The sequence below is a fragment of the Ostrea edulis genome, chromosome 6 (genome assembly GCF_947568905.1).
Source record: "Ostrea edulis chromosome 6, xbOstEdul1.1, whole genome shotgun sequence".
In the NCBI taxonomy this organism is placed as follows: Eukaryota; Metazoa; Mollusca; class Bivalvia; order Ostreida; family Ostreidae; genus Ostrea; species Ostrea edulis.
In genome coordinates this window covers 8547149-8565632 of record NC_079169.1, presented here as the reverse complement: position 1 = coordinate 8565632, position 18484 = coordinate 8547149, and the positions used below count along the sequence as shown (strand labels likewise).

Below are 18484 nucleotides of genomic sequence, written 5' to 3'. Positions count from 1 at the left end.
CTATGGTAAGTTGTATTCATTTTACTCTTTTAAATAACACAAATTTAGTTTTCATAATTTTTCAAAAAATGTTTGTAACAAGTGTTGTTAAAATATAAATTGCAATTACAGCTCTTTATTTCGATGATCTAATAATTTCAACACAATACGTTTTTTATCTTAAATCTTCTAGAGATATAAAGATGTTAATTTCATGAGTTAAAAAGATAATCGAAGGCTTTGTAGTTTGAACTTTTTATACTTGAAACGAAATTTGATGTTTGATTTAATTGCAAAATATAATGACTGATACAAAAGGCTAATAAAAATAATTATCATAGAGATTTGCTAAATTAGATTAAATCGCGTAGATATTGGTTATACTTTGCAAAATTTTCGAACAATTTTCAATTAAGCCGAGGTACGAACAATCTTCACTTCAAGGACGTTAATTATGAGACATTTACATATGCAAGTCGTATTATAAAGTCTTTAAGAACTACGTATAGCTTGGGTCATCAAGACTTTAATGACTTCAGTCGTAGGACCTTGATATAAAATCGGTAGACTATCCTTGCATAAAAGTTTTTCGACTTTGGATTCTAAATTTTAAAAAACCCAAAACTTTGGCGATATTGATTCCCAATCTTCGCCACCTTCGTGCTCATGTAAAGAAATGTACACCTATAAAACCATAGATACATGTTCCATTTACCTGTGGTTGGTTTCGCTTGCTGAATCAACATATTGCAGTCGGCCTCTGCCTCTTTCATTCGCTTGATCTGCTCCTGTAAGGATACCCGGTATTCCTTTAAAAAAAAGCAGAGAAAAAAAGTACAATCACGTCATCACTAGACCTTTGTTTCCGTCAATGCTTAATATAATGACAATAAAAAGGGTGAAGATAACGAACAGTGATCAATTCAATAATAAATCCTGTAAAGAATACAAAATTAAGAGTAGGGAAAACAAGGACTCTTGGTTTAATTGATTGGATATTGTTTAACGTCTCTCTAGAAAATATTTCACTCATATGGAGACGTCACCATTGCCGTTAAAGGGCTGCAAAATTTAGGCCTGTACTCGGCGCTTACGGCCTTTGAGCAGGGAGGGATCTTTATCGTGCCACACTTGCTGTGACACGGGGCCTTGGTGACCGCCCATTTAGTCGACTCTCACGACAAGCAATGGGTACTGATGACAACCCGGATCCCCACAGGATCGGACCCTTGGATCACCAGAGGTGGGATTAAGTGTTTGGGAAGAGTAAGCATCCCCTCTTGACCGGTCACATCTGCCGTGAGCCCTAGGTATCTTTCTACCTATTCATCCAGCTCTCTAGCTAATGAAGAATTAATCCAATTTGATAAATAAATCAGCTCTACTACTAGTATTGATAATTAAAGACATTTCAAAGTTCATTCAACATTATACTCTCAACATTAATTATCAGTGGATTTGGGAGGACAAACGCCTTAGACTATCGATGCTTTTAATGGACATACACGTATAATACAGCATTAAGGAAAATGCATTTGGATGTTTCCATAAAAACACCCGGTGAATGGACATAAATTTTCGGATGTGGGAGATAAGATGTCGTTTGATTTCGAGGACGTATGACTAAAGTTATCAAGACCCTCGGACCTCTGGCATTTTCCATTTGATATGTCTTCCACAGAACAATAAAACTATTGTCATTATTTTGATATCACATATTTTTGGACTGTAAATCCATGTTAAACCTTGGAAAGTGCTGAGGACGGTTAACGATATTTCATCTATCTACCACACAAATGAACATAAATAGAGAAATTACACTTTATAATGTGGGAGATTACAGACAATGGACTTTGAATATATCGGCATTAAATATTTACCGACGAACTGCGAATGAGATACCGGCTTTACCTACAAAGGCGCAGAAAAGCTTGGGATTGTGAAGTGCCTATTATTTAATAACATCACTTTATCCGAACACTGTATAAAAAATATTTAATGAAACCTTAAACACATAACGATAATAAGGACTACATGATTTAGAGAAAAAATCTTCTTAATTCTAGCTTTAGCCTTAGGCACAGTGACACCGCTGACAAGACAGCTGTCCTCTTGTTGAACCATCATAACCGATAAGATCAATGTCGATTTTCAGGATTGTTCCTTCTTTTCCGGTTTTCCCACAAACATTGCAAGTGATTTCTTTGTTGGGCTATGACGCGACAATTTCTAATCTGATGAGGAGAAGACATGAAAATGTTACCGGGTATCATTAAACACTGAAATCCAAAGATCACATTCTACGTATGTACAATTGAAAGAAATCTAGCATGTGCCCAGATACGCAGAAATAATGCAATCAATAAGAACTAAATTAGCGATCAGGAGTAAACGCAAAAACACTACTTTTTAGTGAGTTGCTGATATCTGATCTGCTCACTAATGGAGTGTATTGTATCTTTTTAACAGCTTTTGTGAAATAATCATTGATTAACTAGCAATTGTTTGGGGGGTTTTCGTCAACTTTCACTTTTTATGTATTTAAGATTTTTTATACATCGAGGAGACAGCGCGCGGATCAACGGGAGTGTAAACACTTGTATATTAAAACAACAGGATTCCAAAACAGGTATATGTACTGTTGCTTTTTGTCACGAATCTTTCTATTGAGAGATGGTTCATAAACGGCCTTTTATCGGTTTGGGGTTACCTCTAATTACATGAATATATCATGAATTGCATGAATAAATCATTAACAAAAGATAGACCTATGGATTTTATGACATTCTAAAACGGACATGCTTTAAAACAAGAGGCTCACAGGCCTTATCTGTCACCTGAATATTAGTTAAAAGTATCCCTAGTCCCAAGGGCTACGAAATTTATAACAATAAATCCTGTTTTGAATATATTTAGCTAAATTCTAATATTCAACAAAATGGTTGATTGTTACCCACCTTTTTGAGGGCAGGCAGTTTTTTCCTTGGCATTTTACATGTTTTGATTCCTATAATTAATATGTTGTATCTTTCGGGAATAGGGGGTCAGGTTGCATAATATGATGCCAAATTGATATATCCAATGATTACTAGTCTCCTGGACCCCTCACTATATTTTCTCTCTCAATATTTTGTACATACTACTGTATATTTTTGTTGATGAATAGCAAGTTTAGAAAATGGTGTTGGGTTTTTGCTTGCCTCAAGCAAAAAGAAAGCAAAGTCTCCTTGGCAATGTTTCTAACGCCGGAACGTTATGTAATATTAAAGTATGTAACATTAACACAACATGACTAATTTGGACACGACCTAGAGTCAACACCTTGGGGTTGCGAAATTCATAATTTTTGTACATCCTTTTCTGCTTTTCCTAAATATGAATTTAGATTTTATACTATATCAGCAAACTTGAAGTCTTTCAAATGATAAAGACAATATCACTATAATAATTTCGGCTCAAGCCTGGAACCAAACCCTTGCCCCTATGATCATGAAATTTACATTTTTGGTAAAGGACTACCTATTAATCCTTCTAAATATTTATTTAGTATCAATAGCATTAAAGACGATATCATTTGCACATACGTGTATACACTATATATACCAAGTTTGGGCCCGCCCTGGAGTCAGAACCTCTACCCCGGGAATCATGAAATTTACAATTGTGGTAGCAGTCTTCCTGCTCTACATCACTATGCATTTATTTTTCTTAGAGACATGCGGTTGTAGAGAAGATTTTTTTTAAATTGGTCAAATTTTGGCAGTTTTTGCCTCGCTCCTAAGGCCCCAGGGGTGCTGGAGTCCTGAAGAGTTAGTCTATATCATCCTTGTCCCAAATATTAAACGTGCTTCATACCCAATTTGAAAAGAATTGGAATGGCAGGCATCAAGAAGAAGTTAAAAATGTTCAATTGTTAACGCTCGACGGACGACGACGGACGCAGACTAATATTGCAATAGGTCACCTGAGTTACCTAAAAAGTGTTACGTGCTCGAATGATATATTCACTGTAAACACACCGGAAGTGAGGGTTGCTGACTTACGTCATGATTAATATAATACACAATACATATAACAATAATGTAATATAATAATAATATTCCAAATTTCAATAACAAAACATGGACAATAATAAAATTGTCCTTACACGTGTCAAAAAAGCTCAACAAATAAAATATTATGCATTACATGACCGTAATCATGAATTGTTGACCTTGACTTTACACTTTACGATACAAGGACATTCGATCTGAGACACTTCGTTTTAAATTCGCTGAATCTACCGCCGAGAAATGTACATACTCCTGTATCAAATCACGACGACCACCACCCCTACCACCCGACCATGGTTCCAAACTTGTCTAAGACCTATCATATAAAGATATAACAACTTATCATACATGTACAAATGTAGCTTTGTTTTTTATATGAAGATTAAAAACAAAAGTTTTATTCGCGTACATTTCTCTTGTGGCAACTGTTGGCAGCCGAAATTATGTCAACTTCCATGTGTAAAAGAAAACGTACAAGTAGTAGTCTCAGATGACATTTTAAAATACATTATCTCGATATGATGAGTTACTGATTTCGTTATAACGAATTAATATCTCGCTTTAACGACTTCGTTATATTTTCTCGTTATAACTAGTTAGTTTGTCTTCAAACCATTTAAAAGATCAGCTTTTAATAACGAGGTACAATCATATCGTTGTCATGAGAGAATCACTGTGTTAGATTGAGATAAAGTCGGATTGGGTGTAAATACAGCCCTAAACATGCTGAAGACAAACGGTCTATACCAGTAGTTTGTTTGAAAAAATTATCATTTATTGATCAAAGGAACCTTGTGGCTCATACATGTAGGTACTCAAGATATACAATATCCAGACAAATGGAGGAGGATTCGATAGGTAGATGTACGAGTACAAGAAACTTGGGGGGGGGGGGGGGGATGAGACATAAATGACATCAGCGAGTTTTCTCTTTTAAGAGACGTTGATACAGATTTTGAATAGGTTCAAAGTTCATTGCATGAAATTGAAAAGGAAAGGTTTTCTTGAATAATAAACTTTTCTCTGAAATCCAAACAAGCCGGACACATCAAAAAGTAAAACTTATCTTCTACTTCTTGCATTTTACTTGTACAAAATGAACTCTTGTGTTCAATTCTGGGTAAGTTTTTGTACCTTCCATTTTCAACATTCATAGAATGTGCAGAAAATCTAAATTTACCCAACATCGATTTTTCTCTGCACGACAATCGAATGACAGATCATTTTGTACAGTAAACAGAATCAATAAACAGTTCTTTATACAAAATACATTTAGACGAACTTTCAAGAAAACAACAGCAACAACAACAAATCTCTGTCTAAATACGGTGGTTACACAAAGAAAAGAAATTATTTAACAGAACCAGTTTGTCGTTTTCCAAATATATTCCAAGACCCAAACGATAAAGTGCATTTTTAACTGTGCTTTTCATATTTATTTTTTGTTGTTGCATAATTTAGTTGTTTCAGAACATAGTTACTAGAAGGCTTCGTGTTTTGTACACGTGTTTGCTGTTGTAACATCATTATATTGACTATCCACGAACGCCTATATTCCCTGCTGATGATTCATTTTGTGTTTATTATTTTTAATTCCAATGTTTTGTCTTTGATTTCTTTACAAAATGTATTAACTTCTCATGAACGCGCTGCAGTTGTAAACAACGTGCGCATGAATACAGAACTACTTGATAAATATAGTACGTCTATTTTAACGACAGGAAATTCCAGCATGAAGGAGGGTACAATATATAAAATGAATTTAAAAATACGAGGGTTGTTCGATATGTAATGTGTTTTGTACCACAACGCGATGACGCTTTGCACGATTTCGTGGATGATAATACTCTTGTATAGCTCTATTCAATACCTTTGCAACGTTATAAACACGAGCCTTCAGCTCCACATAGTTTTAAACTTATAGTCATTTCAATAGAGCCAGTTGTTGACCACTGTTGTAAAAATGGGTTGAGAATATTGAAGAAATTAGAGCTTATATAAAAGTTCGCACAAAACTCGGTCATTCGGTAATGCAGATTTTTACTGAATTGGCGGAAGTTTTTGGGTCTGATAAGGTATCTTATGAGACAGTTCGTAGATGGAGAAAAAATTTCTGACTGGCACAGAGTCCGTCAAAGATGCAGCAAAATCTGGCCGACCTGTGACTGTAAAAGGCAAGACAAATGTCTCAAAAGTCAGGGAAATAATTGAAAGTGATGGCAGATACACGATTCGTGATATTGCCAAAGCTGTTGGCATATTGCTATCGCGGGTGCATTTCATTTTGAAGCGTATTTTGAAAGTACGAAAGATTTCTGTCAGATGGATACCACATATATTGACAGATTACCAAAACACGGGTACGAGTACAAACCGCTAAGCAACTGCTCAAAATATTTCCCAAATTCAATCAAAGACAATTTAACAACATTGTTACTGGTGACAAAACATGGGTTCACTATTTCGAACCAGTAAGAAAAATTGGAAACACAATATGGCTAACTAAACACGGTAGAAGTCCTGTAGTTGCCAAAAAGAACCATAAGAACAAAGAAGGTTCTTTATTGCATTTTCTTCTCAGGTGATGGTATAGCCGTACACATTCCGGTGTCGAAGGGCAAAAGTGTTACAGGTCGGTATTACTGAAATGTTATACTAAAAAAGCTCAAGAAATATTATCATAAACTACGCCCTGTGTCAGGATTTAGGCATGTTCGTCTACTTCATGATAATGCTCCCTCACATACATCTCAGCTTGTGAAGCAATTTTTGAAGTCGGAGAAGGTTACCGTTTTGCCACACTCACCAGATCTAGCCCCATGCGACTTTTTCCTTTTTTCCAAAACTTAAAAAGTTCTTATCTGGTCGTCGTTACAAGTCCCGACAAGCCCTTGGCTCAGCCATCAGTCAGTGCCTCAGAGGTCTACCTAAATCAGCGTACCGTGAAGCATTTCAGAAATGGATTCAGAGATTGAAATTAAGTTTTTCAAACCGTGGAGAATACTTTGATGGGATGTAAAGTTCATTTCACTATTTTAGTCGAATGTTTTTGAGATATCGTGCAATACACATTACATATTGAACAGCCCTCGTATATGAGAATATGAACTGCAACGTTTCAAATCGGCATACTTTTCAAAAATTAAATTTATTTTTTAAATAAGTGGACACATATGATTGCGCCCATGACAAAAGGTCCTTATGGCATATTCAAGAAAACAAAAAAATAACGTCACAAAGATTTGACGTTACGTAGGCCTAGCGCCATACGTAAAGATGTATATGTACACGCACATGATTCAAAACCACGTGTTAGATTTAATCATATTTATAAGATATGCACGCTTTAAACCAAACCAAAAAGAGAATTTGGAAACAATAGGTTTGGATGAAATATTGATATAATTTATGATATTTAATTTTTGTTATACATAATTTACAGAGTAGTAAAAAGTCATGAACAATTTGAATATTTTTGGGTTTAGTAGATTCTGTATGAAAAATCTGCGCGTCTGGTAATTCTATTTATAAATCTAAGAGAGATAACTCTTTGACAATAACTTAGTTACTGAGGTACCCCTAAGGAAAATGAAAGGTGAAGATAACGACCATCGAACAGTGATCAATCTCATAAATCCCGTAAGCAATATTAAGTAGATAGGCTTAGCTGGGCAAACACGGACCCCCGGACACTGAATTGATGTGTTAATTTAACCAAATATGAAAAGTTCACTTGCTAGTTACATGTTTATTAAACAATTATTAGCAGATGCAAATATATCACATTAGCCAGTGGCGGATTTAATGGGGGCGCAGCCGGCGCGTGTCCCCGCTAAACTTTCCAAATTTAAGGTAAATAGTGGCATCTAGTTTAGAAAATGTAAACAATAAAAGAAGCAATAATTTCTTCCACTTTCGGAGAAATAAATGACCAAATCTATTGATTTATTAAATTACTTTTATTTGGAGAACTTAATTTTTTCTTCAAAAAAACCCCTTAAAATTTGCGTCATTTTATTAATTTCGCCCCATCAAAAAATGACAAAAAATAGCGAAAAGGACTACGTATATGAGACATATTTCACGCCTCATAAAAACTGTAAAATCCAGGAGCTCCCGGTGGCTCTCCCCCTGAGCCCCAACAAGGCATTCGCCCTGGACCCATTAGGGGCCTCAAGACGGCCCCACATCCCCTTTCTAAAAAAGGTAACCACGATTCCTGGATCCGCCCCTGTTAACAGATTTGAAGTCAGATTGTGCAATCTTTGTAACATATATTTAGGATTCATTTCTGGTTTTATAAATTCATTTGAAGCCGACATTAAGGGTTTTCGGAAGATGAATAAGTTATTAACACATTTACAGTCATTGGTCTTTTGACGGTTTTTGACACATATTAAGCCTATAATTTTCCAGGGGGGGGGGGGCAGCTGGAGGGAATGTTCGGGATAAAAAGAAATTAAAAGAACGTAGAGGAATTTCGAATAATCATTGACAAACAAGCAAAATATAAAAAAATTAAATAATAACTTTTAAAATTAAAACCACCCAAGTGCATGGACATAAGAATTAAAACCTAAATAGTGTTATCATTCCCTAACTTCGAATGCAAAATATTTGGGGTAAGTAAAAACAAAGAAAAAATTAATTATCAAAAAATAGGACACCTTCCCCTCCCCACCTCCACCCTGGTTCTACGTGGCTGCTTTTTAGAGTATAATTCAGGAAGCATTGATTATGATCTCGAAAACAAATACTCACTGAAAATAGGGAATTTGATTTTTTGAAGAAGAAAAAAAAGAAGACAACTACAAAAAAATAATAATGATAAAACACCCCCCCCCCAAAATAGAAAAAAAAAATTAAAAAAAATGATTTTGATACTCGTTTAATGTTTACCCCATTTGAAGACTGTTGACAATGCATTGACTATCAGCGATATCGATAATAAAATATACTTTGGCAATATCTTTCTCATTTGTAAGATTGTCGTCGTGTGCTGCTTGTTTGGTAGACTGTACATGTTGGTCAAGTTTGATTAGGTGGAGTTTTGTTGTTCTTTGTTTTTCTTTTTTTCTTTTTTATGGGGGGGGGGGGTCCTGGTTTTTTTCTGCACCAGAGTGCTTTGTTAAAGAATGTTTAATTACCCGTGTGTGTCAGAGTGTTTAATTACTCATGTGCGTCAGTGTGTTTTATTACCCGTGTGTGTCAAGGTGTTTAATTACCCGTGTGTGTCAGAGTGTTTATTTGCCCGTTTGTGTCAGAGTGCTGAATTGCCCGTGTGTCAGAGCGTTTAATTGCATGCCCGTGTGTGTCAGAGTGTTTAATTACATGTACCGGTATGCGTCAGGGTGTTTGATTATCTATGTGTGTCAGAGTGTTTAATTGCCCATGTGTCACTCAGGGTGTTTAATTGATCGTGTGTGTCAGAGGGTTTGTTTTTTAGAGTGTTTAACTGACCGTGTGTAAATAAAAGTGCTCACTTGAGAGTGCATCGGTAAGGTGTTCACTTCATAAGCTAAAATCCAAGAAGCTAGAGTGAATAAAGGATATATTTTACAAATGTTTTAAGTACCATGTAGTAAATTTCTTACAAAAATATCAGGATATTTAAAAGTGTTCAGTTGTAGGTGAGAAGTTATAATGTGTTCATTTGGTACATGTTACATGTAAATGTATGGTGTGTCTGCGTGTACGTGAGAGAGAGAGAGAGAGAGAGAGAGAGAGAGATGTGCATGTTTTTTTTTTCACTTGACCCCTAAGGGTAGATGTCGTAAGATTTCTCCCTGTAGCATGGCTTTCTGCATGCTGCACGATTTCCGTGGGTTTGGGGAAATGCGATTACTTTTAACTTTTTTTTCCCGCAGTAAACGAGTGACGAAATCTACCCATCTTAAACTCAGCGAAATTTCGGATTGTTATGTTTGAATTCCCCGTTTCACTACCATTTAATTTTTTTCTTTACAGACGGAGCGCCAATTTTCTACGGCACTAATTAAACTTTTGGCTTTGATTATCATAATTTTGATAATTACCGAGTGGGGTTAATACATGTATACTGCACCTTTGTACACCATTTTTCGCAGCGTCGGTAGTTTGTCAATTACAACATATTGAATGCCCATTCAATATTTTGAATTTATGTATACAACGTCGACTATATGATTTAAAGTTTAAACGAAGAAAATATATAGTCTGTTCAATTTTTAATAGAAATGCTACAAAATCTCGTGCTTTACTGAAATCTACATTTCTCCCAGAAGATACCCAGTGAAGATTACCGCTATAAGGCACGGTTGCCATTTCTTAACATGTTGCTCCGCTGTATTGAGGATTTACATTATTTCCACATAGAATTCTATTGAAATTAATCGCAAATAATAAAATCAAGATTACCGCGTATTATACACACAAGTTGCGATTCTTCCCCAATTCTCAGACTCAAAAAGGGAGTGTGTATCAAATAACAATGCGTATTTTATTCGGCAAAACACGGTATATTTCATGTTGTTTTTTTTTTTAAACTAAAACAGTGAAAAGCTGATTTTCCTTAAAGTCGTGAGTATCATATTAAAGTGGTGAAATCTATTTCCATTTAAAACCATTAAAAGTGCTTAAACATTTGAGATTCTTTTTTTCACACAATACACACAGAAACAATTAAGGAAATGAAATTAAGACTTAGAACACCTTGTTTATTTCAGATTAAATGTTGTTCTAGGAATGACGCCAAGAACGTCATAACGTTACGCTGATGCTATAGAATATATAAGTGCTTCAAACGCAGAAAAATACGTCTTAGAAGTGAGGGAGGGTTATAAAATTTCATATTTTGAATCATCTACCTATTATCTATCAGAATCTGCTAAAAAGTGAAAATGGATAAAAATTGCCATAAGGGCCCTTTTGTCATGGGCGCAATCATATCATATTTGCATATAGCTAATACACTTCTGGACTTTTGAGAAAACCATCAGATAGCATTGCTCAGTTGGTTGATTTAGTTCATGAATCATCTCGTTCATCTTTCGCTGCTATTTCATGAGCTTTTCTTCTGTTAAATTTGTTTCATTTATATTTTTAGCTCATCCAAAAGAATATGTAACCTACTATGCACGATTTTTAAACATATATGCCAGTCAGCGTTGACAGGTTTTTACTCTATTGTTGAAACGTGTGAAATAAATCTCTGTATATAGCTATTGCATAATACCAAGTGTTCAGTACATTTAAGACATAGATGTAAATAGTCATGATCAATGTGCATGATTTATAGATTTACATCTGACTAAATGAGCCGGTCATATATTTTGTGCTATTTTTCAAATACCTGGTGGTAGTTGGGTGGGTATATCGCAGTTTCTTTGGAGGAAATAAAAAAGCCACCAATTTGCATATAATCAAAATACGAATTCCAATGCAAAACGGCCTCTATCACTGTCTTATGGACGTGAGCGTAGAGATCCTAGAAGAAAATTGACTTGTTTTTGTGTGACCTTAAATTACATGCATTTAGGTAAATATTGATTTTACTTTTGTAATTTCAATTGAAGGTGACAGGCTATGGCATATACATCCTCCATATTGTGACGACTAAATGAAGCGAATCTCCCTTAAAATGAAATCTCTGTGCATCAAAAGGTGTAGCAACTGAAGGCGATATTCTATATCAATATCGACTTCCATCGTATACAAATACCGCATGGCGATAACTTCTGGGTATATTATCCGTTTACTTGCCGACTACCTTTTCTTGAATATGAATAAAATCATGAAACATTACGATCACAATACGTCTCGAAATGTCGCCAGAATAGAAACATGATTAAATCGCGACTAATGAGATAGCAAATCATTAGAACTAGACACTAACTCGCAAAACCGAGATACTAACTGCGTCTATAACGAAGTCCATATATTTCCAATGTTTCATCATCAATATAATGGATATGAAAGCCATGATTTCATCATGAATGTGAACAATGTGCGTAAAATTCTTAAATATAGTACGACAATTTTAACGGCTGAATTAAGACAGGACTTAAAGTAAAATGTAAATATAACGATGTGTATGTGAAACACAAATGCCCCCGATAATGGCCAATTTCAAAGACGGCCAAGGTCACAATAACAAATATCTTAGTACCACAAGAAATACTCATGTGCAATATGAAAGCTCTAATATTTACGATTTAGAAGTTATGACCAATGCCAATTTTTTTAAAAGTAGGTCAAATGCCAAGGTCAAAAAGTTTAGTACCCACGGAAAGGTCTTGTCACAAGGAATACTCATGTGAAATATTAAAGCTTTAGCACTTACTGTTCAGAACTTTCAGACAGAATTACAGACAGGACAAAAACAATATGCCCCCCCCCCTCCCGATCTTCGATCTCGGGGTCATAAAAATCCAAGAGGTTATGAACTGCAAGGCTTAACACCAGCAAACTTTTCAGGAATTGTTAGCGCACTTCGTGAAGTACGCCGGCGAGAAGCGTCGCAATTCACTCATACTTTCTCAAAAATGAAATTTATTTCTTTATAAATAATTGCTCGTTATAAAAAGATGCTAATACGAGAATGACATCTTGCTTTATAAACATAACCAGCTCATTATAGCGAGATAACGAACTCATTATAATGAGATAACGAACTCATTATAACGAGATAATCAACTCATTGTAACGAGATTACCAACTCATTATAACGAGATAACCAACTCATTATAACGAGATAGCCAACTCATTATAACCCACTCATTGTAACGAGATAACCAACTCATTATAACGAGATAACCGACTCATTATAACGAGATTACTAAATCGTGATAACGAGATACTAGTTCGTTATGACGAGAACATTATATACACGTATATTACGTTTGGGACTATCGGGCCTTTGCCTGTGTATGGCCAGCTTGACCTCACATGACATATAAAGCAGACACTTTTATACTACACACAATGGCCAATCTTTCGTAGTATTTTGCATCCATATTATAACAGTTCTCATTTAATCCATATTATAACAGTTCTCATTTAATCCATATTATAACAGTTCTCATTTAATCCATATTATAACATGATAAAGTGTACCGCGTTTTACACAAAATATTAAGATATCCAAAGCATTGTTGCTCTTCAAAGACATATTACGAAATATTCTTACAATGAAACTTTAGTAATTTTCAAATATAAAGAAAAATAACCGCTATTTTTAAAACTTATGTTGATAAGAAAGGGTAAAACGCTTTATTATGGAGTTTCGTCTTTCGTTCATAGTTCAATATTAAATTTCCAAAGTTATATATGATGGCTTGAAACACTGCTTAATATCAGTCTATTAATACTAAATAAATTACGTCATGAAAAGGTCAAATAAAAAAGGACTTACTTGAAAGCTCAACCAAACTAGAATTCTATAAGAGAGAGAGAGAGAGAGAGAGAGAGGAGTTTTACCGTGTCAATGCCTAACATGATACAAGTACTATTCGTTTTAAAGGTTATATTCAATAGACTTTAACTACCCGTCGCTTGATAATGGAACTTTCACTACCTATGTGAAATGTCTTACTTTTGAATTGAACTCGGTACCTTCAGTTTGCAGAAGGAGTGCTCTAACCACTAGACTGCATTGAATCACTCGGAATTCCTCGTGTAGCTCGTACCTCGTACATTGTGAAGTGTAGCCGAAGCGTAACGGAATCATCCAAGGATTGCCGTTTGGCAGTGGATGGAATGGAGACCGACATTGTGAGATAGCCGTGCGAGATCTTTTTTTATCTTACACTTCTGTGTACAATGTCATTGATTATGACGTCATGTATTTCCCATGACTTGCGTTACATGGAAAAGTAAAATATTTGGTAAATATACTGTTTTCCTCAAATTTTGATTTCATAAAGCTTTCTGAAGGCAGAATTGTTTTTTTTTTAATTTTACGTTAAGTTATTTAGGTTATGAGGAATTTGATGATTTTAAATCTTCTCAAAACTCCTGAATTGAGGCACTAAACTGTAAATAAGATTGAAGAAAAATAATCCTTCATTATTCACTCGTGTGGGATATGGAAATTCTACCTCGGGGACAAAATTCGTTGTCTAGGACTCAGGAAAGCCTTGTCCTAGACTGCAAATCTTGTCTCCTTGGTTCTCGATCCCACACTCATGTATACTAATGAAGGATTGTATTATTCTTTGGTCCTTGGTGTTATTTACTCCTTGAATTGTTTTGAATCAAGGTGAGATCCGGCTTAGAATAGATCCTCAATAACCCCTTGCTTGTTGTATGAGGCGACCAAATGGGGCGGTCCATCGGATGAGACTACAAAAACCAAGGTACCCCTGTCACAGCAGGTGTGGCACCTTAAAGATCCCTCCCTGTTCAAAGGCTGTAAGCGCTGAGCACAGCCTAAATGTTGCAGCCCTTCACGGGCAAAGGTGACATCTCCATATGAGTGAAAATTTCTTGATGGGGACGTTAAACAATATACAATCGATCAATCAAGAATATCGGTACTCCATGGAAGTTTGCTGATCGGTTTATCGGCTTTTGAGATGAGTTAAATGTGAAAAGTTTACAACTTTACAGACAAGTAACGAACAATAAACCGATAAAGTCCGATCAGAAATACCTACTTTAGAGTTAAGCTCAGGTAAGCGCAAATCATGTTCTTTAATTAAAAGAGGTTATGGATTCTTGTAGAGAACAGGATGGTAGTTTTTACACAGGTGTCTAGATTCCATCATTAACATAAATGATTTATAAGTATCTCATTCTGTCCCCCGCGGTCAACAGACGGTATTTATGTTGCACTTTCTCGTGTTCCATAGAATATAATCATTCTATAATTGCCAAAATTGAAATATGATGTAACGACTAAAATTAAATGTGTTGGGTTTTTTTCGGACAAGATTCACGATGTGTGTAATTCACACGTTTCCTTAACTCCGGGGTCTTGTCCAATTACACAATGAAGAAAGCGTTGTTGATCCTTTATAACAAACTTAAGCATCGACCTCTGATATTGAAAATTGGATTTTTACATAATAGACAGTGACAATTAAGGCCAATTGATATTTTTAAATGGATGTATGGGTTGATATATATAATCTTGGTTTAGTTTGTCTGTAACAAGTACATACATAATACTCCTTTAAAAAAAATAAGGAACTTGTAAATTGTCTATGATGTTCAAAAGTTGAAATACAATACTCCTCCCTATATAAATATAGAAAAATTTCCCCCTACTGTTCTGTACTTTAAAACTCAGAAATTATGGAAATAAATTACATTTCATGTGGTGAGTTATATACATTCTACTCATAAATCATACATCTAATTCTTTATTTTCATCATTTTTGAAAAAAGGTTTGTAGCAAGTGTCGTTATTTCAGCCGGTGGAAATATGGGGTCAATCGTATCCCCTCTATATGGTGGTGTTGACAGTCGGAATTTAACTACCCCGACCCCGCTCTCTCTGTTCTTTTTCTATTTTTTTCCTTCTTCTCTCCTTTCCCCTCTATATCCCCTCTTCTTTGTCTCCCTCCCTCTCTTTCCCCACACCCTTTTTGTTTGAGAATTATTTAAATCTGTATTTGTGTGCAATATTAAGTAAAATCGGCAAAATATGTTTATAAAAGCATCATTAATTAAAATCAAAATACATTCTAATACAAATGTTCCAATAAATGTTCGTTCACGGGACCATTAGATTTTTTCCTCCTATAAATAGATGTACTTTGAATTCCATAGAAGCTGATGGATGTAGAGCGTCCATTATGTGTCAATTGTATGTTCTAACCAAGCGTTTACCTGAATAAGAGAGAGTTTTGACTTTTTAATGAAAATTCTCCAATAGGAATTGCAAGTTATTGAATTATATCAACGTAATAAAAAAAAGCTTTCCGGTGAGATAAAATGACACCCCCCCCCCCAACAAAAATATGCTTAAATTCAATTGAAATTCTTCCTGTCATTGAACATTTTACATCAGGGCTCTAAGTTTCTGGGATTATTGGGATCTTCTTCCGAGTGTTTATTAGCTAGCGTCACCTATTTTGGTATACTTTATAAAAGACGTCAACCAGGTACCTTCCCAAAAGCCCACAGGTGTAGACCATCTCCCCCCCCCCCCCCCCCGATCCATTTAAAATGAATATACATGTATGGTGTTTGCGCGTGTGTACACGACGACTTGTTACGCGAACAACATTCCAACCCATCAACCCAAAAATCAGATTCATGTCTGATAGTACTGATAACAGTAATTAATATTCTACCCTATATTACTATATTGATAACAGTAATTAATATTCTACCCTATATTACTATACTGATAACAGTAATTAATATTCTACCCTATATTACTATACTGATAACAGTAATTAATATTCTACCCTATATTACTATACTGATAACAGTAATTAATATTCTACCCTATATTACTATACTGATAACAGTAATTAATATTCTACCCTATATTACTATACTGATAACAGTAATTAATATTCTACCCTATATTACTATACTGATAACAGTAATTAATATTCTACCCTATATTACTATACTGATAGCAGTAATTACAGTGTAATATTCTACCCTATATTACTATACTGATAACAGTAATTAATATTCTACCCTATATTACTATACTGATAACAGTAATTAATATTCTACCCTATATTACTATACTGATAACAATAATTAATATTCTACCCTATATTACTATACTGATAACAGTAATTAATATTCTACCCTATATTACTATATTGATAACAGTAATTACAGTGTAATATTCTACCCTATATTACGATAACAGCAATTAATATTCTACCCTATATTAATAACCATATGAATATTTCATAACTTAAACCAGATTCATAAAATATAATGAAAACTGCAATGTATAAAATATTATCATACCAATTAAATTCCGTGCAACGAAGTACGAAATGGGGTATTGCATTTGAAGTGTAGGGGAAAAAAGGCAACAAATAATTTTAGAATTAATTTTCCATAATATCCCATAAAAATGCCCACGAAAGACACTGCTAACTTATCTTACCTTGGCTTCCGTCGGCAGAAGCATGCTATCCGTTCTGTTGGAATACTCAGTAGTCGCTTGTATCATATTGTTAGCGATGGAGGATTCCAAAATATATAGATCAGTTGTTTCAAAATTCGGTGACAGGATTGTCAAATGTTATTACGACCCACTGTAAACTGTTGATGCCTTGTTGAAGTTCTGACATCAAGGTGTCATAATCCTAACTCGGCAGAGTAAATCAGCTTCAGGTCTGGCACAGAGTAATAAAGCTTGGCTTTACTAATATGATTTTACCCCAACAGCAATGAGATTCAAAATACTAGCTGTAAAATAAAATTTAATAAAATCGTCACGCGCGTTCTCTTTGCAGTTTAATAGCAAAGTAAGTAGCTTACTCCAATACAGAAGATCTGCAGGTTATGTATATAATTAATTCTTAGTCAATCGAAGCTAGCCGCTTCCTATGTATGCTGTTACAGTACTGTTTCCTCTGTTGGAAGCAAGTGCTTCTCATCAAAGCGGACACGATACATATTTATAAAGCTCTAACGACCTGACCCGTTACAATCATCCGAGCTCCACTGCTGGGACAACGAAAACGCTAATATAAATATCTCAGTGGTATAGATCGAATGCAAACTGATAGTGTTCATCACTTCAAAGATACCCGAGGTGACCAAAGTTTACGAGTCTATTCTGGAAATATAATGTCTGAAAGACCTTGTTTAGGGTTTTGTTACTCACTAATAAGAAATTATCCGGGTTGTTAAAAAAATATATTGCAAGGATGGAATCACAATGAGAAACCGTAAGTGCGAACGTATGACAAGACAGTCTGGATTTTTTCTTTAATGAACAAAGTTGTCAATGAAAGAAATCAAAACCATTATATAATAATTAGTTAACAACAATTTAGCTTTTTTTTTTAAATTTAAATTACATATCACAATATTAGAATTACCTTCAGAATTAGTCACCAGTGGGAACCCCGTCTCCGGTGTGTTTCATGGCAATCTCAAATTTTAAATTCAAGCTTTTGGAGTATATGTACAATCATAGCACGATAAATCATGCAATTCAAAAAAACAGGCTGACGTTAATGTGGGAACAATAGTATTATTTTACGCCACCAACGAGAATATTATGCATAGGTTCACCCCCTTTTTTCATAACGAGATAGACTGCGGCCGTAGAGAAACTATACTCATGGATAGACAGACAAAAATGTGAGAATACACACTTATTTGATTGATAATGGATCATTAAAAATCAGAGGAAGTGGAAAGAGGGCCAGAATATCACTGTGCTTCTGGGTGTGTTTGAGTTAAAGGTGTATTTCGTAATCACTATTTATGCGCATTTAGCATCCTTGTCCTCTCTATCACGACTACATTCCCCTCCTCAATTC

General features: G+C 34.9%; 1 protein-coding gene across 2 annotated transcripts in view; it reads right to left on the bottom strand.

Moving 5' to 3' along the window:
- Nucleotides 1-17346, bottom strand: part of LOC125646136 (parathyroid hormone/parathyroid hormone-related peptide receptor-like) — a 57145-nt gene extending 39799 nt beyond the window's left edge. Inside the window, exons 1-2 of one of the 2 annotated variants that reach the window (XM_048872297.2) lie at nt 17095-17346; nt 695-788 (exon numbers count right to left, since the gene is read on the bottom strand). In XM_048872297.2, the coding sequence (XP_048728254.2) occupies nt 695-788; nt 17095-17160 (160 nt within the window). In that variant the 5' untranslated portion in view covers nt 17161-17346. The remainder of the gene's footprint in view (nt 1-694; nt 789-17094) is intronic. The other variant, XM_048872296.2, reaches the window with a different exon arrangement.
- Between the last annotated feature and the right edge of the window lie 1138 nt (nt 17347-18484).